Source organism: Lonchura striata, chromosome 22 (genome assembly GCF_046129695.1).
Source record: "Lonchura striata isolate bLonStr1 chromosome 22, bLonStr1.mat, whole genome shotgun sequence".
Lineage (NCBI taxonomy): Eukaryota > Metazoa > Chordata > Aves > Passeriformes > Estrildidae > Lonchura > Lonchura striata.
Genome location: NC_134624.1, coordinates 10,503,381 through 10,526,689, shown reverse-complemented (window position 1 = coordinate 10,526,689; position 23,309 = coordinate 10,503,381). Strand labels below are relative to the sequence as shown.

Below are 23,309 nucleotides of genomic sequence, written 5' to 3'. Positions count from 1 at the left end.
GCCGATAAGCTGAGTGGATGGAGATAAAATCCGAGCAGGAGATATGCTTTGCTGAGCATCAAGGCTAAGCACCAGCGAGGAGCCAAAGCACGCTGCGGCCCACCGCGGGTGGTGCGGATCCGCAGGCTCCGGCTGCGAGGGAAGGAGATGGGACCAGGCTGGCTCCAAACCAGCAGCGGGAGCTTTGGTGGCATTGCCGGCGTTTGGGCCCTTCGAGGGCACAGGGCTGCGCTGCTCCCGTGGCAGGACAGCGCTGCTCAGGGCAGCAGCTCTGGGGCCTGTCCCCAGCCCTGACATCCCCTCCCCAGCACGTCCCGTGCTGCTGGCAGCCAGAGCCACCTCATCCTTCCCTCCTAGGTGCTGTGCTTCCACAATGTCACCTGTCTGCCTCCTCGCTGTCCCCAGGAACCCCACAGCTGCTGGGAGCCGGCTCTGCCTGGTGCCTGTGCGGCCGCTCCCTTCCCAAACCCACCCTCAGAAATGCACCCTGAGGCCGGCGGCGCGGCCCTGACCGCAGCCGCGCGCCCGCCGCAGGAGCCAGGCCGCAGCCTTGGCCAGGCCCCGCGCAGAGGAAAGTGCCCAAGGCCGGCAGGGACGTATTTACCCCCGAAAGCACCTTGCTGCAAAAATAGCAAGTGGCCGGTGTGAGGCCGGGGCTTCCCAGGGGAACAATGCCTGGCAGGAGGAAGCGGCCGTGGCCGGCCCGCAGCTCTGTCCCGCCTCGCACGGCGCTGAGCCGCGAGCCGCTGTGTGCCGGCCCGGCAGGGACCTTGAACCTGACACAGATTTATTTTCTCTGACATTGGCATCGCATCGGAACATCTGGCATGTGGCTGATAATTGCTGGGGATCGGGGCGGAAGCCACTCCAGGCCTGGCGCTTCTTCCAGAGCTCTGTTTTCATTAGTTTTTCTCCTCTCTTCAGCTGCAAAGCAAGGAAAAAACAAGCAGGGCTGTGCAGCCCGCACTCCCACTCCTCTCCCTTCAGCACCCATGCTTCCCTCATGCTGCATGGGAATACTGCAGGGCGCCTCACCGCCACACCATGTCAGGCTGTGCTGATACAGAGAGAGGACGAAGCCTTTCCCGAGCCCAGGAATGTGGGTTCTGCTGTTCCTCCCTGGTTGCCAGCAGCCTCTTGGCCAGAGCAGAGCCGTGGCACAGCCTCTGCTGGGCTGATGTGGGGTTTGAGGCAGCCACCCCTTCTCAAGGCACTGTGTCGTCACTGTGGGATGAAGCAGAAAGCAGGACACTGTGCAAACATGTGGGGAGACACCGTGGTGATGGATGGACAGAGCACGGGGCCGGCAGTGAGAGCAGATCCCCACTCTGACAGGATGGAAGGGTTTCTCATGCAGCCTCTTGCCTTGGCACTGCAATTCCTGTGTTGCACAGGGAAATCGGAAGCCAAGATCTGCCGGCACAGTGCCCATGGGTAGGACCAAGCATGGCAGTCAAATGTGGGGAATCGCACATGGCAAAAACGCAGCCAAGGCGTGGCTGCCTAGACCCAGGGGCACTGGCTTTCTGTGAGTGCTGTTCTGGCAAATGAAGAGCTGCTGACCACTGGTGCTGTGAGCCCCAGGGACCTGGGAGTGGGGCCCTGAGTGTGGAGGAGCCTCCTCCTGTCCTCCCCTGCAGAGGAGACCTCTCAGGGCCAAGGAGGCCGTGCCGGCATCCCAGCGCTGGGTGGGTGAGGTGAGCTCACGTTCCTCTCAGAGGTGTCCTGCCCCGTGCCCCCGGCCGCCTCCCTCCTGCCCTTGGCCATAAATCAGGGTGGCCGTGGGTGCTGGGGCACTCTGGTGCCCCCCACCTCTCTGCAGGATCTCCTTCCCGGGGCACCTTATCTGCTGCAGGGGTTCCACTTATCTTCGCTGTCACTTTCTAATGCTAGTTTATGGGCAGCATTTTGTAGCTTAATTATGATGTTTTTCATCATGGTCACGTGGCTACAGAAGCCAATAAGGCACCGAAGTGGGTCCATCCTGGCTGAGCCTGGCCCCCATGGGGAGGAGATTGGCCGGTGTCCTGCCCGGGGCGGCGTGTGCGCAGCCAGAGCCCCAACACCTTCCCAAGAGACGTAGGTCCCCATAAATCCCCCAGCCTACCGCGGACAGGGCAGCGGTACCCGCACCCCACGGAGGCTCCTCGGGTCACAGCTCCTGGCCGGTGGCCGAGCGAGGCTCTCCCACCCGCCGGCCCCACGCGCAGCAGCCGTGCAGCCGCCTTGCGGTGAGTACGTGTCCGTGGGGGGAACCCAGTCCCCATCCCAGCCATCTCCCAGCCACGGCCGCCATTCCCCGGCATGGTGGCAGCCAAGGCCGGGGCTGGGGACGCGGCAGGGCTTGACGAGGAAGCAGGAATCGTGTGTGGGCCTCCGCTTCCCGTCCCGTCCCCGTCAGCGGGCGTGGGGATGGCGGCTCTGCAGATCACGGGCAGCAGAGTGAGGCCTCACCAGAGTCTTGGCCCTGTGGCCAAGCTGCTGCTCAGAAATGACAGATCAGGCTGCTGAGGGGCTCTGGGAGCCCAGCTGGTGCTGCCTGGGGGTTCCTGGTCACCCAAGGGTTGGGAGCTGCCCATAGGAACACAGGCAGCCTCACACCCTGGCGGGCATGGGAGGCATCTGGGACCCCTTGACTCCTGGGGTTGGCCAAGCCTGTGCCCTGTCCCCATCCTGCGCTGGTGGGGATCACAGCCTTCAGGCTTGGGTTGCTTTTGTTCCTCACAGTGTTTGCTCAGTTCTTCCAACTCAGAGCCCCTCCCGGGCTCCTTTTCCAGAACGGCAGGTCCTGCTCCGTGGCTGCCTGGCAGCTCCCCCAGGAGCTCGTGGCGACTGGCCGCGGGGCTCCGCCGGGGTGGGAGCGCTCCTTCCCAGCCGAGCAGCGGCTGGCCCCGCTGCAGACCGCTCTGCTGCTATTCTTAGCCCGGGCTCCATTCCTGGTGGCTCTGGGGTGATGCTCCACTGAGCCTGTTTCCTGTTTGCCACTCTCCCTGCCAGCGCCGCTTCCTACCCGTGGGCAGCTGGTGTGTGGGGTGAGAGTGAGGGGTGAGCCAGGTGGGATGAGATCTGTGGGATGAGCCCTTCAGGACAAACCATGCAGGGTCAGCCTGGCAGGATCAGCCGTGTGGTGCCATCAGCCATGCCTTTCCTTTGCGGGGCACTGCCAGCAGCTCAGTCCTCAGCTGTGCCGGGGCTCCAGGCTCCCAGATCCTCAGGCCCCGGTGCTGCTGTGCTGGCAGCAGGTCCCACCATGCTGGGACAGGCTCTGCACCCTGACTCAGCGTCAGCCCTGCAGGACGGGCTCAGCTCCAGGGTCTGGCTCAGAGCTGGAGCCTCCAGCTCCCCATAGCCAAATCCCAGGGCCGTGGCCTGGGGGCATCCTGATAAACAGGACATGCAGGGAGCTGGGGTGTCCCTGTGCTGATCTGCTGCTGTCATGGAACATTTCATCAAGAAACCCTAATTGTGAAGCACTGATTCAATACCTGCTGTCTGACAGGCAGACCAGGATACCATTGGAAGTGGGTGCTCCTGGTGGGGTGGCCAGTGCTAGGTCCAAACTCATCTCCTCAGTGGTGGCCCCAGAGGAGATTTCAGGAGTAGCTGCACACCCAGTGTTCCCCACACAGCTCTCCCTGGGCTGCAGGGGCAGCTGGTGGAGGGTGTTGGTATTTTCTCACAAAGCTGGTGGTCCAGGGCTGTGCACAGAGCAGAGCAGGCTCTTGCCCAGACTGGTGAATCTTGCTCCAGCCCCAAGATTCCTGCTTCTCAGCAGGTCCTGCCTCTCTCAGGCCAGACCCTCCAGAGAGGCTGGGGGACTTTTTCCCCACAGATGGTGTGGGGGAGCAAGGAGGGTCTCGCGTCCCTTCCCGCAGAGCGGTGCCCCTTGCCTGTCCCTGGGGGAGTCCCTGGGGGGATCCCTGATGCTGCCGAGGCCTGGCCGAGCCGCTCCCCAGCCCGGCCGCGGTGTCCCCGGTCCCCGGGCCGCCGGGTCCCTCCGCCCCCGCCCCGTCCCTGCCGCCGCGAGCCGCCCGCTCTCCCAGAGGAGGTTCCCCAGCCCCGGGGGGCTGGCCGTGAGCCCGCACCAACATGGAGATGCTCTTCCAGGCGCTATAAAGAGCTCCGGCTCCCGCACCTGCCGCTCGGTCTCCACCGCGCCCACTCCCGGTCCGCACCCAGCGCCGGGGCTGGGGCCGCCCTCCGTCCCCTTCCCCGTCCCATCCCGTCCCGCTGATCGCGGCTCGTCCCGCAGCAGGGCCGCCGGAGGGGATGGACTATTCTTATGATGAGGACCTGGACGAGCTGTGTCCGGTCTGCGGGGACAAGGTCTCCGGGTACCACTACGGGCTTCTCACCTGCGAGAGCTGCAAGGTAGGACCGGCCGGGGCGCGCGGGGTCGGGGCTGCGGAGCCGGGGCTGTGCGGGGCCGGGGAAATGCAGCTGGGGCCGTGCGGGGCCGGGAAGCGGGGCCGGGGCTCTGCGTGACCGGGGCTGCGGAGCCGGGGCTGTGCGGGGCCGGGGAAATGCAGCTGGGGCCGTGCGGAGCCGGGGAAGCGGGGCCGGGGCTCTGCGTGACCGGCGCCTTGCGGGGCCGGGGCTGTGCGGGAAGCGCTGCACGGGGAAGAGGGGTCCGGGGCTCCGTAGGGAGCGGGGAGGGGGCTCTGCAGGGGCCGGGGCGGCGGGACCGGCCGCGGGGCTTCTCTCGCCCGTTTTCGTTAGCGGCGGATTCGCGCCCGGTGGCGGGAGGGGAGCGCGGCCGCGACGGGAGCCCCGAGCGCGGCGGGAGCCTCTGCCGAAGGCGGGTGGCGGGGACGGGGTGCCGGTGCCGGGATGCCGGTGTCGGTGCCCACCGCATCGCCGCCGCCCGCCGCCGCAGGGCTTCTTCAAGCGCACGGTGCAGAACAACAAGCACTACACCTGCACCGAGAGCCAGAGCTGCAAGATCGACAAGACCCAGCGCAAGCGCTGCCCCTACTGCCGCTTCCAGAAGTGCCTCACCGTGGGGATGCGCCTGGAAGGTAGGGACGGCCCGGGCACGGCACGGCGGGCGGGGGCCGGTGGGGGCCGGGGACTGGGTCGGGACTGTGCGGGGACTGTGCAGTTGCCGGGACCGGTCGCGCTGTCCCCGCCACCTCCCCGGGCCGGTCAGTCCCGCCAGTGCTTCGATTCCGTTTTTATCTCCTAAGTTAAGAAAAAAATCGTTTTCTTGCGTCGTCTCCTTCTTTTCCTTGTTTCATTTTGTTTGTTTCCCCGGGGTTCTTGCTGCTACGGCTTCAACTTTCCAGGATTTTTTTTTTTTTTTTTTTTTTTGCTTGCAGGAAGGTTGGGAAATAGCAAATAAATTACTGTTTTCCTTAAGCACCTAATTCCAGAAGCCGAGACTTAAGGAAAAACGCTAAAAATTATGGGGATCGCAATAAAACTGCCGCAGACCCACCAGGAATTATATTTTTCCTCTCGGTGACATTTAGTATAACGGATTTCTGACCCCCGGGGGACGATTGCAGCCCCACAGCCGCCGCCTCTCTCTGATGTCGGCGCAGAGGATCCCGACATGAGAGTCGGGCTCCGACAGCCCGTGCTGCGGGTTCTGCAATGCTCGGCATCCGGCAGCGACACGTATTTGAGGGGACGGGTCTTTGGCACGGATGGCAGAGCAAAAGCAGAGGCAGAAGGAGCCCCCCACCCCAGAGTCAGCCGCCCCCTCCCCACATCGCGCTGGAAATCGTTTGCGTTTTGCAGGGGTGGGAGTGGGCTGAACCCTCCCGCCTGACCGTGGCCCGGCTGAGCCCCTCGCCCGCCGGGCTCGCTGCTCGGGGCACGGCGCGGTTCATCGGAAAGCGCTCCGTGTTCTGGCAGGGCGGCCGCCCGCTCGGGAGCGGGCTGGGAGCCTGCGAGCAGGAGCGCAGGAGTAAGACACAACATCGACCTGCAAACTCAGCCCCTGCAAACTCCCGGCGTGGGCTGCCTTCCAAAACAGATCCCAGTTCCACTCTCCTCCCTGGGCTGGAGTTACTGGTGCCCTAAATGCCTCGGTGCATGCTCTGGCTGTTTTGATCGATGTCGCAAGGGGATTTGGGCGCTGCGCAGGGGCTGGAGACCCACGACAGACGGGCAGGGACAGTGCTTGGGGTGTCCGGGGTGAGAATGCATGGTTTCAATTTGTCCCTTTCCAGCAGTTTTTGTCGTGTATATGTGGAGGTGCTTTAGTCCCAGAGCTGTCCCAACAGCCTTTCCGTGTGCGTTTTCTTGCTGTTGGCTCCTCAGCAGAGCTGGGCAGACGAGAAATCGCCCAGCCGAGGGCAATATTCCCATGGAATCGTCTCTTTTGTAGTAAAAAAGAGACCAGCTTTTTCAACCCCGAGTATCTGAGGTGATGTTTTGGAGGTGAGTCTATAGGTCCACAGGACAACAGCAACTTCGAGGTGATTGATTTTGGGAGGTGATTGACAGTGTCGATACAGGCACCCTTCAAAGTGGCTGAAGGGAGGTGGCAGTGAAACTTGCCCGGAGGAGAAGCACAGCCCTGGCCGAAGGCTGCCCACAGCCCTGGGCACCCTGCAGGCACTACCCATGGCACCTTCCGTGTTCCTGCCTAGGCAAAGAAAGGTGGCCAAAGGGAGGCAGAGCCTGGCCAGCAGCCTGCCCCAGCCAGGGCTCTGTACAGGGATGAGAGCAGGCAAGGCAGTGCAAGTGGGAAGGGAGGGGGGGCTGCAGGGTGCTGGAGACCGCTCCTGCCACCGTGTGGGTTTGTGGCTCGGGAGTCACCTGCAGATGGTTTTGGGGTCGTTGTGGGGGTGCAGGCACCTCCTGGGTGGCTCCACTTGAGCCCCCTTGCCCTGAAGGTCAGGATGCATCATTTTCCTCTCGGCTGTCAGCTGGGACACAGCAAATGGCAAGTTGCTCCCAATCCCAAGTGTAACACAAATAGCAGGAAAAGCAGAGCAGGAGGGAATTAAAAGGCCTTTTCTCCCTTTGTGTTCTTGCTGGGAGAGGGGAGGAGGTATATGCAGTTACCTCTGGAGGGCTTGTGAGACCAGGCGGTGAGCACCTCTCGCTGCGTGTGGGAGTGCAGGCAGCCCTAGGAGGGTCTCTGCCTGAGCACCCTTGCCCAGGGTCACAGGGGTTTGCTTTGGGATGTGATCTCTGGGCGTCGCTGTGCTCGACCTCGAGCAGTGGTGGGATAACATCACTTCGAGTGGGTGTGAGATTCGTTTTTTGGTGTGCTCTGGCTCTGGGGTTTGTGGCCAGGGCTACCAGACCTGCCTGTGCCAGTGCGGGCTGTCAGCCTGTCTGCCTGTGTGAGACCCCGGCTGGGCTGTGCACGCGTCCGAGTGTGGCCACCTCCCTTGGACCCGAGTCAGGAGCTGGCCCGGGACAGCTCTCGGCTGCCCAGAGGGGCGTGGGGCGGCTCTCGGGAGCGGGGACGCAGAACCCCTCTCTTCAGAGGCTGCCGCTGGCAGCCCGCTCCCAGCGAGATGCTGTTTTCATGAATAAAGAATGAGGGAGGAAGCCAGGGCGGGTCTCCTGGGAGCACATTCCTGCTCGTCCTGGAAATGCTGCTGCTCCCGGCCACCCTTCCGCCTTTCCAGCCTGCCTTGGGAGCGCTGGGGAGGTGCTCCAGCTCTCCGGGGGGGCTGGCTGCGAGCCCCAGGATAAGCAGGCGAAAGAAAGGCAGAGGTAACAGCTGAGAGGCAAAGCAAGACCCGCTGGCTGTCAGCGGGAACACAAGATAGCAGAGGGGTTTTGCCTTTGATGCTCACTGCGGGCTGTTCTCCGGCGCACTCCTCCGCTGCGCGCAGCCCCCCGCTCCTGCCTCCCAGCGATCCCAGGCTGCTCCGAGGAGATGCCCGGGCAGCAGCCCCGGAGCACAGCAAGGCAGTGCAGGAGGACAGGCTCCTTCTGCAGAGAAGCACCTGCTCCCTGGCACGTTGGCAGATCCTTGGGGCTTTTTGGTTTGGTGGGAGCATGTGCTTTGCTGCAGCCGTCAGAGGGACTCTGCCAGCGGGATGCTCCAGCAGAGCCCTCGCCAGGGCTGGCACCCCCAGGGCTGGAAACCTCCTGCCTGAGTCCAGTGAGGTGAAGTGCATCCACTGCGACCTGCCAGCCGTGCTGCCCGAAAAAGTGGCAGAGATCTGCTAAGAAGTAGCACGTGCAGCCTGGATGGAGGGAACCAGGGTCCTGAGGGGACTGTGGGGTCCCAGCTCTACAGATACAAAGAAATCCCAGGGCTGGTCCAGTGACACGGATTGTTAAAACTAAAGGGAGTGTCAAATCCCCTCCTTTGCTCAGGCTTTAAGGGCTGTCCCCTCAACCCACAGGGAATGAAAGCTGCTTTTCCCTCCAGCTCGTTTTGTAGTGAAAGCCAAATGTGTCCTCCTTTCCTGCAATCGCCAGACGCTCTGAGGGTGACATTGGCTGGGCTGGGAGTGACACAATCTGCTGTCAGCTTTCTGGGAAGGTTTCCCCAGTGTCCCCCAAACCCTTTTTGCCACTAAGTCATGTCCCCCAGCATTTTCTCTGTGCCCTGTGGAGGCCTGGTCTCTCTTCGTGTGGGTTCACTGCAGTCTCTGCCCTCTCTCTGTCTCCAGCTGTCCGTGCAGACCGGATGCGTGGAGGGAGGAACAAGTTTGGACCCATGTACAAGCGGGACCGTGCCTTAAAGCAGCAGAAGAAAGCTCTGATCCGAGCCAACAGCTTCAAGCTGGAGACCGTGCCTCAGATCATGTCTCCTGTGCAGAGTGACTACAGCCTGTCCTCCACCATCCACAGCATCCACGCCATGTCCAAGACCCTGCCGCCCAACCCGGCCGCCCTGACGCCCGTGGATTACGAGCGCAGCCCCTACGGGACGCCCTCCCTGGGCATGACAGTGCCTGGCCACGCGCCGCTGCCTGGCTACCACTACCCCTCCTTCCCCAACCGCACCATCAAGTCCGAGTACCCTGACCACTACACAAATGCCCATGAGGCCGTGCCTGCTTACATGTACCCAGAGACCTACCCCAGCAGCTCTCCCCCCGACATTCCCGAGGTCATCCTGAAGCTGCTGCAGCTGGAGCCCGACGAGGCCCAGGTGAAGGCACGGATACTGTCCTGCCTGCAGCAAGAGCAGGGCAAAGGCCGGCACGAGAAGCTCAGCACCTTCGGCCTCATGTGCAAGATGGCCGACCAGACCCTCTTCTCCATCGTGGAGTGGGCACGGAGCTGCATCTTCTTCAAGGAGCTGGAGGTAGGACCTGTCAGTGGGATGGGCGCTGCTCTGCAGGGACAATGGGGGACAGGCAGGACTGAGGCTGCCGTGATGTGAGGACGAGATGTGGCTGTGGGCAGGACTGAGGGTGAAATGTTGTGAGGACGGGGAAACACGCGTGGGCATGAGCCTGGGGCCATCACTGCAGATCTGTTACCATGTGCCAGTCCTGCTCCTAGCTCCCTGCAGGACTGGAGGTGCCGGGGCCCGGCTGCGATGCCGAAGCGATTCCCACTGTCGTGTGGGGCTAATGATTTCAGATTCATCACGGCAGGGGCAGGTGTTGAGGCAATCGCCGGCAGAGTGACTGTGGTGTCAAGCTCAAGACATAATTGAAAAATGTAACATTGAGGAATTATAGTTGAGACAATTCTCTGCCCTGCCTTTAGGAGGAAAATCGATGTGGTCAGGTGGGTCCTGTTAGCACCAGGCAGCAGGGGCAGCCCGAGCCTGCTCCAGAGCCGTGGTGTCTGCTGCCAGCAGCCCACGAGTGTGCCCGGCTGGGGGACACGGAGCTGACCTCCGCCCTGCCGAGACATCCCCTCTAGCAAATGTCCCTGAGCATTTACTGTGGCCAGGGGAGGGTCAGCAGGGCTGGAGCAGCTTCTGCCATCCTGCACACCTTGCCAAGTTTTCAGAAATTTTCCATTCATGTTCTGGGCTGACCTAAGATCCCAAACTGCAAAAATGGGAGAGAAAATTTTGCAACATGGCCAAAACCCAGAGAGCAACATCCTGGGGCAGCTGTGATGAGACTCAGGTGCTTTCTTGTGTTTCCAGCATGAGATTGTGCTGCTTAGCTTTGGCCAAAATCACTTTCTCCCAGTGGGACTGTCCTGTAGGATAGGACCAGGCTCTTCCCTGTGCCATGGGTGCTGTGGGGCTGAGTGTGGCCTAGGCTCGTGGCTCAAAATAGCCCCTGTCGTTCAGAACAGTGTCAGGAAATGGCATTGTGGGGGTGGGTTGGGCTTGTTTCAATCATATCAGTGTCCAGCCTGGATTTTGGGAACAGGGTGGTTGTTGTTTTGCAGGAGATATTGTAAACAGTGTAAATTCAGTTCCCAGCTGTATAGCTGTGTAGCCTTGTAACTCCATTGTCAGCGTGATTGTGCCACCAAAATAGGCTGTTCCTGTGTGAATCGGTGTTGGCGGCTGCTCCTCCTGCCGTGGGACTCTGAGGGGGATGGCAGTGCCACAGGCCTCACCTGGGCAGAGCTACCAGGTGTAGAGCTGGTACCAGAGCTGCCCTGCCATGCTCAGGACAGGGGGTTCAGTGCTCAGCAGGTGCCCACATCCATCACTGCCATCCTGGGGGCTCAACTTTTTGCCTTATCCACATGGTGATGGTGGGGTGCATTCCCAGCATCTCCCAGCGCCAGGGACTGCAGGACGCACAGCTCACCCTGGCTCCAGTGGGAGAGGGAGAATGAGGCATGGCCATCCTTGGCTCCCACCGTGCACAGAGCCCCAGCACGGAGCAGAGGTGCCCGGTATCCCCGGTGCCCCTACCTGGGGCTGCCCCTGCCTCTGCCCACCCCACACGGCTCATCCTCCCTGGCCAGGGCAGAGGCTTTTCCTGAGGCATGAGAGAGCAGCCAGTGGGAAGCAGGAGCAGGTCTGAGAACTTGAGTCCTCATTCCTGCTCCTGCCTGGCACATAAAAGCAGGCGGCTGCTGGGGCGGTAAATGAGCTCCTGCTAGTGCAGGGTTTATGGCTCTGCCCTAAAGCCAGCACGGAGGAACATGGCAATCTCCAGGATCCATGGCACTGGCAGTCCCCTCTGGGGGCTCGGGGCTCCTCAGGGCAGGGCTGCCAGCAGCCCTCTCCATCCCCCAGGAAGGTCTGTGTGAAGGTGATGGTCCCCAGCCCCAGCAGGGAAGGGCTGTTGGCATTCCCAGTGCAGGATCCAGGCTGGAAAGGCACTGCAGGGCACTGTGCCAGGCTGGCACTACATGGGAGGAGGTGCAGGCAGGTGAGAAGGGGAGGTGTGGGCAGATTGCCCCTCATGGATTGCCCTGCCTGAGCTCACTCATGCTCTTTCCACAGGGCTGCTAGCAGAGACCTGGCTTCTCCCCGGGCCCTCACAGGGAGCCTGGAGAGGAAGGAGCAAATTTTCAGGGACGTGGGGAACTGCTGGCTCACGCCTGGTTGGGATGAGCCTTTGGTGCCTGCCCGGGGACAATGGGAGCAGTTTCCCCTGGAGCTGGCCAGTCTTGTTCCCATTCCCATTCCCACCCCAGCAATCTGCCCAGGGCCAGAACGGGTGCTTTGCTGTCTCCACACTCCTGGCGTGGTGGCTGGGCTGGGCGACACTGGGGAGAGCCCCCCTGGCTCCACCACGGCACCAGGGGAAGGAGGGGGGCCAGGGGCTAATGGCCTCTTGACATCGGCTCGCACGCCACGTCCGCCCGCAGGCGCGGGGCAGTCAGATTGAAAACAGATTTAACTTCCCAGATATATCGTTTCATTTAAGGGCCAGTAATTCTGTCAGTCTGCCACTGACAAACGAGGGTCCCCATGCCAATCCGCCGCGAGACTGATGTCGCGGCGTTCATCTCGTGTCACCAGGAGGAGAATTACGGACTGCGCTGGCCTTCGGAGGCAAGACTAATAACGCTGCTCGGCAGAGGGGATTTGGGGGCCCGCTTGTTTATCGAGGGCCGGCCAGGCAGCCGCGGCGCGAGGCCGCGCGGGCGGAGGTGGAAGAGGTCAGCGCTGACGCCCATAAATACGAACTTTAACTGAGTCTAGATGAGATGTGTCAGGACTGAGGGAAGATTTGCAGCATCTTTTCAGGAAGAAAAATATAGGCCGGGGGTGAAATATATTTTGTTGGGTTGTGAGTCTCAGGCAACTTTGTCCTTTCAGATGTAATTTTTTTATATGTATATGGAGACAGACAGAGGATGTGCACGCACGCACGCGTGCTTGCACGCTCACATTGTGTCTGGTTTTGGTGTGGTTTATGCACACACGTCCTGCACAGCCTAGTTTATATAGGTGTCACTGCCATACCTACATATCAATATCGTGAACACAGGGTTGCAGTGACCTTTAGATTGGGATGAGCAGCCAGGAATGTTAAACAAATTGCCACGGTTCCAGCCCGAAGGCCAGGCTGGGCTGGGTGTGCTGTGGGTCCCTGTGCCACCGGAGGGGCATGGCACAGCCCCAGGGTGGTGGTGCTGACCCTTCCTCAGCCCTTTTGTGCCAAGGGCAAGCTTGCCTTCCATCCAGAGGCAAGCTCCAGGGATGGGGGGATGCTGAGGGCAGCACTGTTCCCACAGACCCAGGGGTCCCTGTGGTCACTGGGTCTGTCTGCTGGGCTGCTCTCCCTCAGCTGTGCTTAGAGATCCCAGAGCCACGACAAAGCCCATTTGCAGTCAATTGCTTCTCTGCCTTTAACATGTGGGTCATCTTGACCCCATCTCCTGGCCAATGGCCAGAGCGTTTTTTGGCAGATTTAAAATCTCCTTCTGGTGGTGGATGCTGCAGCAATGTTTAGCATCCCATGCACTGGGGGAAATGTGACGCTGCCCTGCCTGTGGCGCCCCGGCCAGCGCAGCCCTGCCCGCAGAGTCGTGGTGCCCGTGCAGCCAGGGCTGCAGCAGCCTGGGAGCCAGCAGGGAATGGGATCCTGGCCTGGCCACACTGCTGCTGATGGCTATTTGTTTTAAGATTAACATCGTGGTGGTATCTGGGCAGGGCAATGGGGACCTGCACTGACCATTAACACCTTGGGCGTGTGTGGGTTTTCCATTGCGGGTGGCTGGTGGACACCAATCCACTTTCACACTTCTCAGTAGCCAAAGTGATAGGATCTGCTTGCACTCAATAATTGCTGGGGCTGCTTGGGGTGCTGACATGTGCCACACACTTGCCAGAGGGCTGTGGGGCAAATCCTGCACCTGAGATATGGGGTTAGACCCGGAGGGCATCTGTGTGGTGACGACAGGCCAGGGCACCTGTGTGCTGCTTGGGCCCGTGGCTGGGGATGGATGTCCTGGCACCAGCTCAGGGCTTCCTGCCAAAGAGGAGCTGCTGGTGGGTCACTCTCCTTCCTAAAGCCGTGGTACCCAGGTGGGGCTGCCCTGAACCAGCCATGCAGGGAGCAGTGAGCGCTGTGGGGCTGCACCATCCCTGCGTGGCCTGAGCACATTCTGGGGAGCCCCAACACTTGCAGGGGCTCCCTCACCTTGTACCTATGAACCCACAGGGAAGGTTGCAGAAGATTTAAAACTACACCCACATGCAGGGCCTGCAGCTCCGTGCCTGGGCAGCACCGTCCCCGCCTCTGCATGCCCTGCCTCCCCTCCAGCACCATCCCAGACCCTTTCCCATGGAGAATTGCATTTTCTGTGGGTTGCAGCCCATCAAGGATTGCTCTTCCAGTGTGGGGAGGGTTTCACCACGTGTTTTGGATATGGGTTAAATGCTCGCTTCAAAAAAAGATAAGGACTGCCTCTCAAAGACAGCTTGCATCAGGCCTTTGATAAAGCACTCCGAGGAAAAGCCTTGACATTAAAAGAGGAAGATCCTTTGCTTAACTTTTAACAGTGAGCGTGTGTGCTGCCGCCTGGCTGGGAGGATTGATTGCCTCTGAGTGCCCTCCATTAGCAGCCCCCTGCTCCTTCAGGCCAGGCCAGGGCGGGGTGCCCGCGGTGACCCCCAGGCTGAGCCCCTGCCCAGCGCTGGAGTGGGGCTGTGGGGGTGCCCGCTGCCACCCAGCCGGGCATGGGGACACCCAGCTTGGTGCTGGGGACAACTCCACGGACCTCAGCCAGCTCTGACTGGCCCATGGAGCCCCCAGCCCACTCCATCGTGTCCCCAGGCACTTTCCCCCGTGCCATGGCCATGTGGTTCTGGTGCACTGCGACGTTCCCAGGAAGCTCCGCGGCACATCGGAGCATGCTGGCAAAGGAACAGCCACGAAGGGTGAAATGTGCTGCTGAGTGGCTTCAGGGAGAGAGCCAAACACCCCTCAGGGTTTGGGAGAAGCTGATTAGCAATTTTTAAAGGAAGAAAATAAGATTTCAAAATTGTTGAGGCGCTTTCTTTGGAAAAGCTAATTTTTTAGAATAGTTTTCAAGGCAAGACCTTCTGTCTGTCTCTTCTGGAGCTCTTCCCGCTCAGGAATGAGGCACAGGAAAGAACTTCCAAAACAACACCGTGACTGAGCCAGAGCAGAGGCACTCGGCACCGGCCGGGATCGTGCAGCTGGGCTGGCCCCAGCTCCCTGCTCGGGCTGGCCACCGCCACAGCCGGCCACTCGCCTGCTGGCAGGGGTCACCACGGCTGCAGACAGTCTCCGTTTGGGTTTAGTGCACAATGAGCTTTTCCCCAGGGTTTTGTTGAGCAGCTGACCAGGAGCCTCACACTCTGAAGTGCTGGGCTACGAATGGCTGCTGCTACACTGGCTGGGGGATGAGGGAGAGCCCTGCAGGCGGGCAGGAGAGGTGCCACAGCCCAGCCACAGTGCCCACGGCCCTGCAGGCAGGCACTGTCACTGCCTTCCCACCCCATCTGATTCCCTGCGCTGCTGCACGCCCGGCTCTGGCCACCCACCACCCTTGAGAGACAAATCCCGGCGGCTCACGGGGAGTGCCGGCTCTGAGACCATAAAGCTCTTTCTCATCTGGCTTCTATTCCTTTTGCAATCTCCCAGCACGGGTTTATTGCAGCCTCTTCAGCAGAACGAGGGCATTATCCAGCCCTGTAATGCTGCATCTGTCTTCCCTCTATTAACGGGGGAGCACAATGGCCCTGCAGGGCTGGGCTGCTGGCACTGGATTTGCTCCTCGGGGCGGGGGTGGAGGCAGTACCGTAATCCCAACCCTTTCCCTGCACTGGCCCCGCAGCAGAGGGGAGTCCAGGCAGGGCAGGAGTTCAGTTCTTTGTGGAAATGAGTTGGGGCTCAGTGGAGAGCAGTGTTGAGGGGATGAAGCCAGTGACCCGTGGTGTTTCTTGGCAGGACAGTGGGGAAGGCAGCATGCCACAGCTCCGGGGCCTTTTGGTTCTTCCAAAAGCAGCTGTTGGCTCTGGCAGCTCATCCCACCAGTCACTGCTGCTGCCCGCAGTGCCCGGTGCCCTGTGAGACCTTTGGGGGCCCCTCCAGCCGGTGTCCTGGCTCCAGCCCCTCACAGGGACAGGCCCAGGTGTTTCTCTGGGCACACACACACAGCAGCACATGTGCACAGTGCGCGTGGTGTGCGTTGGTACGCGGGCAGGGCCGGGCTGGCAGCTGCAGGGCTCAGCGATGTCCCGTGCCCGGCGGCTCCCCCACGGCCCTGCTGCCCCCCAGCCTGCCATCCTGCCAGGGAGTCCAGGATGGGCACTGTCTTCTTTCATTTTAAAGTATCCAGAGGGGCTGTCTGGACACAAGGCCCTTTGTGCAGCCATCGCGTGTCCCTCCCACAGTCATTTTGTTAAAATTTGTGTGCGATTTGAGGAGGTTGTGCCTGCTGGGGGAAGACCCGTGCTGATAAGAGCCTGCAAGTGCCACTGAAACATGTTGAGCTGCTCTGAAGCCAGCTCTGCAAAGCCACCTGCCCATCTCCTGTCCTCCAGCCCAGGGTCCCCCTTTCTGGGGTGCAGCTCCAGCTCTCCCTGCTCACCCCAGGGGACAGCCCCTCCCATGGGATGCCTGCCAGGCACAGGGTGGGTGCTGTGCACTGCAGCACGGTGGGTGTCAGCCGTGCTGCTCCTGCTCTGTTTCAGGTGGGTGACCAGATGAAGCTGCTGCAGAACTGCTGGAGTGAGCTGCTGGTGTTTGACCACATCTACCGACAGCTGCAGCATGGCAAGGAGCACAGCGTGCTGCTGGTCACTGGCCAGGAGGTGAGAAACAGCCTCTGGGACTGTGGTGGTGCTGTGGAGGAGCAGTGGGGATGGGAAGGGGCTGCATGGGGAAATGGAGTGACTTCTTTCTTTCTTTTGTCCTGGTGTGGCCAGCTCAGCATAGGGCAGGCAGATGGTGTTGTTACACTCTGGGTCTGCTTGTGCAGAAGGTTCCATCCTGTCCCATCCTGTCCCATCCTGCCACACAGCTCCTGGTTCTGGAGAATAATGTTGCTTATGGAGAGATCAATATACCCACCTGTACTGTCAGTGGTGGGATGGGAGTGAGGTGCCCTGCAGCAGGTTGTGGTGGGACTGGGGACTGGCTGCCCAAGCTGATGCCACCCCTGTCCTGGCAGGTGGACATGTCGGCCATCGCAGCCCAGGCTGGCTCCATCCTGAACACGCTGGTGCTGCGGGCGCAGGAGCTCGTCCTGCACTTGCACTCGCTCCAGGTGGACCGGCACGAATTCGTCTGCCTCAAGTTCCTCATCCTCTTCAGCCTCGGTGAGTGCAGCGGGGGGCACTGGGGCGAGGGCAGCCGCTGCGGAGCCTGGCTGGCAGCGGGGCCGGAGGGGGCACACGCAGCCCAGGGTCCGGCTGTGCGACAGAGGGGCTTTTAAGGAGGAGCAGGATGGAGAGCTGCCACCTGTACGTCCCCTCTCTTGTCCCGGGACACAAACGTCTCCCGCTGCGGGGCCGGGCTCTGCTCCAGCTGCAGGGGACATTGTCACCCCTCTGGCCAAGCGGAGCCTGTTTTGGTCACTGGCCCATCACAGCGGGCAGGGGAACGGGCGCTGATACAGCTGCGGAAAACAGGGTGTTGACAGAGGGGTGTTGACAGAGGGGTGTTGACAGAGGGGTGCTGACAGAGGCGGCCGGGCCGGGCCCGTATCTGCCCGGCTCTGCGTCAGCGAGCCCGGGCACGGCGCGGGGCCGCGCTCCGCGCTCCTGATTAGGCTCAGCCCGGAGCCTGCGGTCGGCGCAGCTCACACCTCCCACCTCACCCAGACTAAATAACGGCGGAGCCCTGCCAGGCGCTGCTGCCAGGGCCGAAACGCGCCGGGGCTGGCGCAGCTCCTGCCCTGGGAGCCCTGTGTCGGCCGAGCGCACGGTGAGCCCCCCGCCGCCTGTGGCAGAGCCATCCCCATCCCCAGCCTTGTCCCCGTCCCCAGCCTTGTCCCCATCCCCAGCCGTGTCCCCGTCCCCAGCCTTGTCCCCGTCCCCGCCCCGTCCCTGTGCCAGTGCCTCGGCTCTGTGTTTGCACTCCCGCACCCGCGGGGTCCGTCCAGGCCCCGGCGGTGGGAGCTGCGCTGCTATCCCGTCCTGCAGCTGCAGCATCTCCTCCCTCAGCTTTCCTTTCCCCGGAGCTGTTTAGAAACCCGCAGAAACGAGAGACGATAATTCGCTGCCCAAGCAGTGATAAGGTGTGGCACAAACAGTGCCCAGGCTGGGAAGTGAACGAGCCGGGGGGGCTCGTAGCCCGAGCCGGGACCTGCCCCGGCTGCTGCCCCGCGCTCTCAGCACCAGGAGGGGCAGGTCCCCCCGTGCTGCCCGGGTCCCCCCGTGTCCCCTGGCATGGCACAGCACAGCGAGCAGGAGCACTGTCCCCCCGATGGCTTCCTTAGAGCAGCGGCTTTCAGGGAGGGCGTAGAATCCAAAAGCTGTGTTTTCCCATGCATCATTTTGCCCCAAATGCAACTTTTTCTCTCCATATTGCAGAGCTCACTTGGAGTAATTTGCCCTTCGTAGGCTCAGCTGTAGAGGACGGGATTGTGTATTATGTGCAGGATGTAATTGCCTTTAACAAGAGAATTTCCACATTTACCACTCTGCCACAGCACAGTCAAAGCCAAGCCCTGTTCACAAGAGCTGCCATTTGAGTTCTAAATAGATTTCTCTCCTGAGCAGGTAAAGAGATTTAATTAAAATTAGGGCTTCTCAAAATAGCAATATTTATGAGGACGGCACAGGTTAGCTTTGTTCTACAGAAGGGCTTAATAGAGCCTTAATGGATTGACCTATCATTCGATTTCATGACTTACATTCATGAAGCAGCTACTCTTGGGGAGGGGAGGAAGAGAGGCTTTTATAGCCCACATTCCCTTAAGCGTTTGCAATTTATCAGCAGCTTCTCCCAAACAAAAGGAGCTGTGAATAGGAAGAACACTTGAGGGCATAGAAATAATCCCAGGCATATCTGTATGTGTGATGGGAGGCTTTGTCACAGGACAGTCTTTGCAACTGCTGCAGTGTCTCTAAATGAAGTGAGTCAATGTTATTTGGACAACATTCTTTATTCCTTGCAGGAATGAAAAGATTATTCAAATATTCAATTAAACAGTGAATAGGGTCTTTCAGAGAACCAGGTGAGTTCATCGAGTAGAACTAGCTATTGTTGAGCCAACTCAGGGGATAGATTTGACATTTATCAATATAACTTCTTTTTTTTAATGACATGCACAATAACCTTATGCAGATAAAGAGATTTCATAACAACAACCCGGGTAGCAGGAGACAATTGGAGCAAATGTGCTGTCAGAGTGAAAAGGGAAGGGTGATCTGATCCGCTGCAAATTGGCACAACCTGTGCCCTTTGTGCCTGCCCCCGCAGTGCCCGTGGCCGTGGGCATGGCCCGGGTGGGGCTCCCTGGGGGCTCACGGGCCCCCGGCTGTGCTGTGCCTCCCCTCCCTGGGGCTCCAGGGACCCCCACACTCCGCTCCCGGCTCTGACCCCCGGCCGGGCTGCGGCAGCCTTGGGCACCACGATCCCTCCAAGGGAGCCCCAAACTCCCAGCTGCCCTGGCCAGCCCCTGTGCCCAGATTTCCCCGTTTCCAGGTGGAATTTGGCACATCAGGGTCTGTGTGCAGCACAGCCAGAGGGGCTGTGACCGAGGCACTGCTCCCAAGTGCCTTGTCCTGCACAGTGAATCCATTAAATCCTCGTGCCCTGGGTGGGCCGTGCCAGGGTTGGCAGCGAGGTTTCTGCTGGGCAGGTGAGTGGGACCATGGCTGTGTGCAGCTTCAGGTGGTGATGAGGCAGTGCCCAGCACTGGTTCCTAAAGCCACCGAAATCTGTGTGCAGGGGCGATTGACCCTGCCTGCACCTCAGTGCCGCTGCCTGCTGAGCTGTCACTGCCCTGCTGGCACCGGAGCTGGCAGCAGGATTATGGGAAGCTGCTGTGGCCCTGCCGAGGCGTGGAGGATTAGGGTTTCCAGGCTGGTGAGCCTGGTTGCCACATTGGAAAGACCAGGTTTATCAGGGAATTAATTCAGCCGCTTCCTCGGCCTTCAGGAATTAAGGAGGGCTGATGGCAGCGACTCCCAACGTGCTGGCACAGCTGGCAACACCTTCTGGCTTTGCAGCTTCCTGGGCAGTAGGGGCAGGGAGACACCAGTCCTGCTGCCAGGGGCTTTGGAATCTGTCTTCAGCATCAGGGCAGACCTGGGCAGCAGGGTAGGGATGGAGAGCCCACGCTGGGTGGGGATGGGGTGTGGGTCCCCTCCTGCACTGTGTTTTCACGCAGGAGGGACACTGACCCAGGAGTGCGGGTCCCTCCTGGCCCACCCAGCACAGTGTGGCACAGATGGGGCAGACCCGTGAGTTTGGCACCATCTCATGCCCATCCTCCCCCCTGCAGACGTGAAGTACCTGGAGAACCACACGCTGGCCAAGGATGCTCAGGAGAAGGCCAACGCGGCGCTGCTGGAGTACACGGTGTGCCACTACCCGCACTCCACGGACAAGTTCCGCCAGCTGCTGCTGTGGCTGGCCGAGGTCCGGGCGCTGAGCCTGCAGGCTGAGGAGTACCTGTACCACAAGCACCTCAGCGGGGAGGTGCCCTGCAACAACCTCCTCATCGAGATGCTGCACGCCAAGCGGACTTGAGCGGCCACCCGCAGGACCCGGCAGCACCCCAGTGCCTCCTGCAGGGGCAGGGCTGGTGCCCGGGGCTGGCAGGCGCCGTCTCCCACCCTGCCTTCCTCAGTGATGCTATTTAACCTCTGCTATTGGAAACGCCCCAGAAGGTTTCGTACGCAGCAAGGACAGTTGAGGCTGCAGGGCCGTGGCTTGGCACTGCCCCGTCGGCAGTGCTGACCTCCAGCTCCACTGCACACCTGGTGCCCAAACCTGTCACTTGCCAACCCAGCTCAGCAGCACCAAGGAAGGGGAAAGCCTGTCCTGGCTTTTCTCCTATTTCTGCTCCTCTCCTGCTGCCTCCACCAGCTGTTTCTTGACTGCCACCATCCCTCCCCGACCCTGCCCATGTCTCAGGGCCCCTCGTGCATGGGGCAGGAGAGAGGGGAGGTGAAACCCCTCCAGGCTGTGGTTTTATGGTGGTTGAGGTGTCTCCAGGCACTAGAGAACACAGAGGTGGTGGATTTCTGGAGGAAATCCACACAGAATGCAGGGGCTGGGCTGGAGATGCCAGGCCCTTGCGGCAGTGCCAGGACCCCAAGGGGCAGATGCCGGGTCCCAATTGCTGCCAGCTCTGTCCTGAAGCTGCCCTGGCCAAGACAGGGCAGGCAGGGATGGGCAGTGCTGAATCCTCAGCTGAGGTGCGTTTTCCTGGTGCCTGCTGGTGCTGGAGGCAGCAGTTCTGTGGCAGCTGCAGTGCCCAGAGCCCAGAGCTGCCCGTGGGCGGCACAGCTCACTCCTGCCCACTGTAATGGGGGCAGAGCAGCCAGGCAGGAGGGAGGTGCAAGCTCCAGCACGTGCCCAGGATCTTGGGGAAACCTGGGGAGCTCTGCAGTGCCCCCCCTGCATTTATCTGCTGAGTGAGTGGGTAAGGAGGAATAAGGATTGTCCTGCACTTCATGCTGGGCCTCCTGGCCCCCTCCTTCGCTCTGCCATGTCCCCAGGGGACAGCAAATGCTGTGCCAACTGTGCCAATGCCACAGGCAGAGAGCTCTCTGTCCCTCTCCCATCATGGGGTTGGGGCTCACAGACAGGACTGGGAGCACTGGGGGTCTCAGCCCCCCCAAACTGGGCCGTGCTGGACTCTCACTGTTGCTTTCTCTCGGTCTCAGCCGTGCTCTCTCTCCTCTGCCCCATCACCGGGGCTGGCACAGCCCCTGCCCCACAGCCCCCAGCTCTGGGGGTCCTGCAGCATGGCCGGGGTTGTTCAGGGTTGTTCCCAGGGCAGGGATGTCCCCGTGCCCAGGGGCCGCTGCGGCTCTGCAGAGCCGGTGCCTTGAGGAGCCACAGAGGCTGCGCCCGGAGCCGCGCCGTTTGTGAAGCTTGTTAGACACAGAAGAAAGAGCATGTTTGTCTCTGCTTTAACACGTTTGTGCATTTTCCTCCTGAAGTCTGTGGTTTGGTTTCACCTTCTTCTTTTTGTGAACTTAACTGGAGAAAATGTTTTGGGAGGTAAAAGACATTTTATTTTCAGAAATTGAAAAGTGTCCTTAAGTGTCTCTCTCTGTCTCTTACATCCTTTCCTCCCTCTCATCCCTGCCCTTCCCCACTCCTCCCCCTTTCTTCCCAGGCAGAAGGTTACCAACTTCTTTGTCAGGAGCAAACCACTGTAATAAATTTTGCAGTTCATTTAAAATGGCAAACTTTGTCTTTTTTGGCTGTCTTTCTAAGCCTTGTGGTTGGTGCTTGGCACAGGGAGGGCTGGGTGTTTGTGGGTGAACTCCTGGGGTGTCACCTGCCTCTGTGGGACCAGGACACCATGGTTGTGGCAGGGGGCTGCTGCTGCCTTTGCCTCTGGGCATTGGGCACCCCAGATAGGTTCAAAGTGCTGCTGGGAATGGCCATAGTGAGTTTTAAAGTATTTTGCAAGTGAGTGTAGGAGCAGCAACATCTGTGGGCAATTAGTGGGCAGTGCCCTGGTCCTTGCAGCATGGCCAAACCCCCCATCTCTGGGCTCAGCCATGTAGAGCTGGACATGATCCCCTTCCCTTGGACACAGTGCAACAAGGAGAGGAGGTTGTCTTTAAAATCAGCATTTACTGTTGTCATAATCAGGAAAAACCCACCACATTTTCTGTTTTCTAAACGCTACAGAGGTAACAGGAGAAGAGGGAAGGAAAGCAGAGCCCAGCTGGCGAGGGGCCAGGCCAGCCGGGCAGGAACCCAAGCAGGAGCAGGGAGAGGATTTTTGTCCTAAAGAGCAGAAGATGCTATTGATGTCAGCTGGTTTAGAAAAGGCTTGAAGCCAGCTGCTGGCTTCCCTAGTGCTTGTGCTTGGTACACAGCCCGTCCCAGCCCTGCCCCAGCTCAGGGGTGCTGCCATCCCCACGGGCACAGGAGCCTGGGCAGCACCTGGGCACGGCTGCCACGGGCAGGCTGGGCTTGTTCCCATCCCGCTGCTCCAGCTCCCCCAGGCAGCCACAACGAGAGCCACAACCCTGCACTGCCAGGGTCAGGGCTGGCAGCGCTGCCCCAGAACAGCCCTGGCTGCCCTGGCAGAGGCTGCAGGAGCCAGGGGACCCCAGAACACAAATACCCACCCGGGAGAGGAGTAGAGCAGTTATCAGCAGCAGACAAAGCCCTGTGAGACCCCACACTGCCCCTGCCTTGGCTTGGCAGCACGCAGTGCTGGGAAGGGGTGCAGGGTGTCAGCTCTGCCTGGGCTGGGAGCTCTCCAAGGGAAGCCAGCTCCTCCAACCTGCCATCCTTCCTGCTGGAGAACCCTCTGCATTGCAGGCTCGTCACCCAGAAACTTCTCAGAAACCTAAAGCAAAAGAGAAAAGGTCTCAGCTCTGCTGGCAGCAGGGGAGGGCAGGGGTCCCTCCCAGGGCAGGGGGAGAGCTGGCGGGACCCCACAGCACAAACCTGCTGCAGGACAGAGCTGCGGGTGCAGCTGGCACCAGGCTGGCACAGCCAGCCCTGCCTGTCAGTGCTTCAGCTCTGCCACCCCAGAGACCCCCCTGTTCCTTTGGGGGCCTCTGAAGCATGGTCCTTGTGACAGGGAGCCAAAGCAGTCTCCAGGTAGGGCCATGGCCGTAGGGAAACCTCTCCTTCCCTGTCAGCCATCGGCCTGAGCACAGCACCCAGTGCTGGGGGCACGGAACAAGGAGCTTTAAATGGGATTTAAGGAAAAGAGCAGCCCTGCCATGGCAGGAAGCACCGGTGCCCCACGGGCTGCATCTCCTCCACAGGGTACACAAGGCACTCCTCAGGAAGGGCCATGGCACCAGTGGTGATCCTGCCACAGCCAGCCCAGCAGAACTGGCATGGACGGGGCCTGCATTTCTCCCCATGACACTC

The 23,309-nt window shown here is 60.6% G+C and overlaps 1 protein-coding gene across 1 annotated transcript; it reads left to right on the top strand.

Moving 5' to 3' along the window:
• The first annotated feature begins 4,260 nt into the window (after window positions 1–4,260).
• On the top strand, window positions 4,261–20,082 carry NR5A1 (nuclear receptor subfamily 5 group A member 1). Its single transcript, XM_021543806.2, has 6 exons — window positions 4,261–4,371; window positions 4,877–5,018; window positions 8,592–9,232; window positions 15,971–16,090; window positions 16,450–16,597; window positions 19,732–20,082. Exons 1-6 carry the CDS (start codon window positions 4,270–4,272, stop codon window positions 19,977–19,979), a joined length of 1,401 nt encoding a protein of 466 aa, XP_021399481.2. The 5' UTR covers window positions 4,261–4,269; the 3' UTR covers window positions 19,980–20,082.
• The last annotated feature ends 3,227 nt before the right edge of the window (window positions 20,083–23,309 follow it).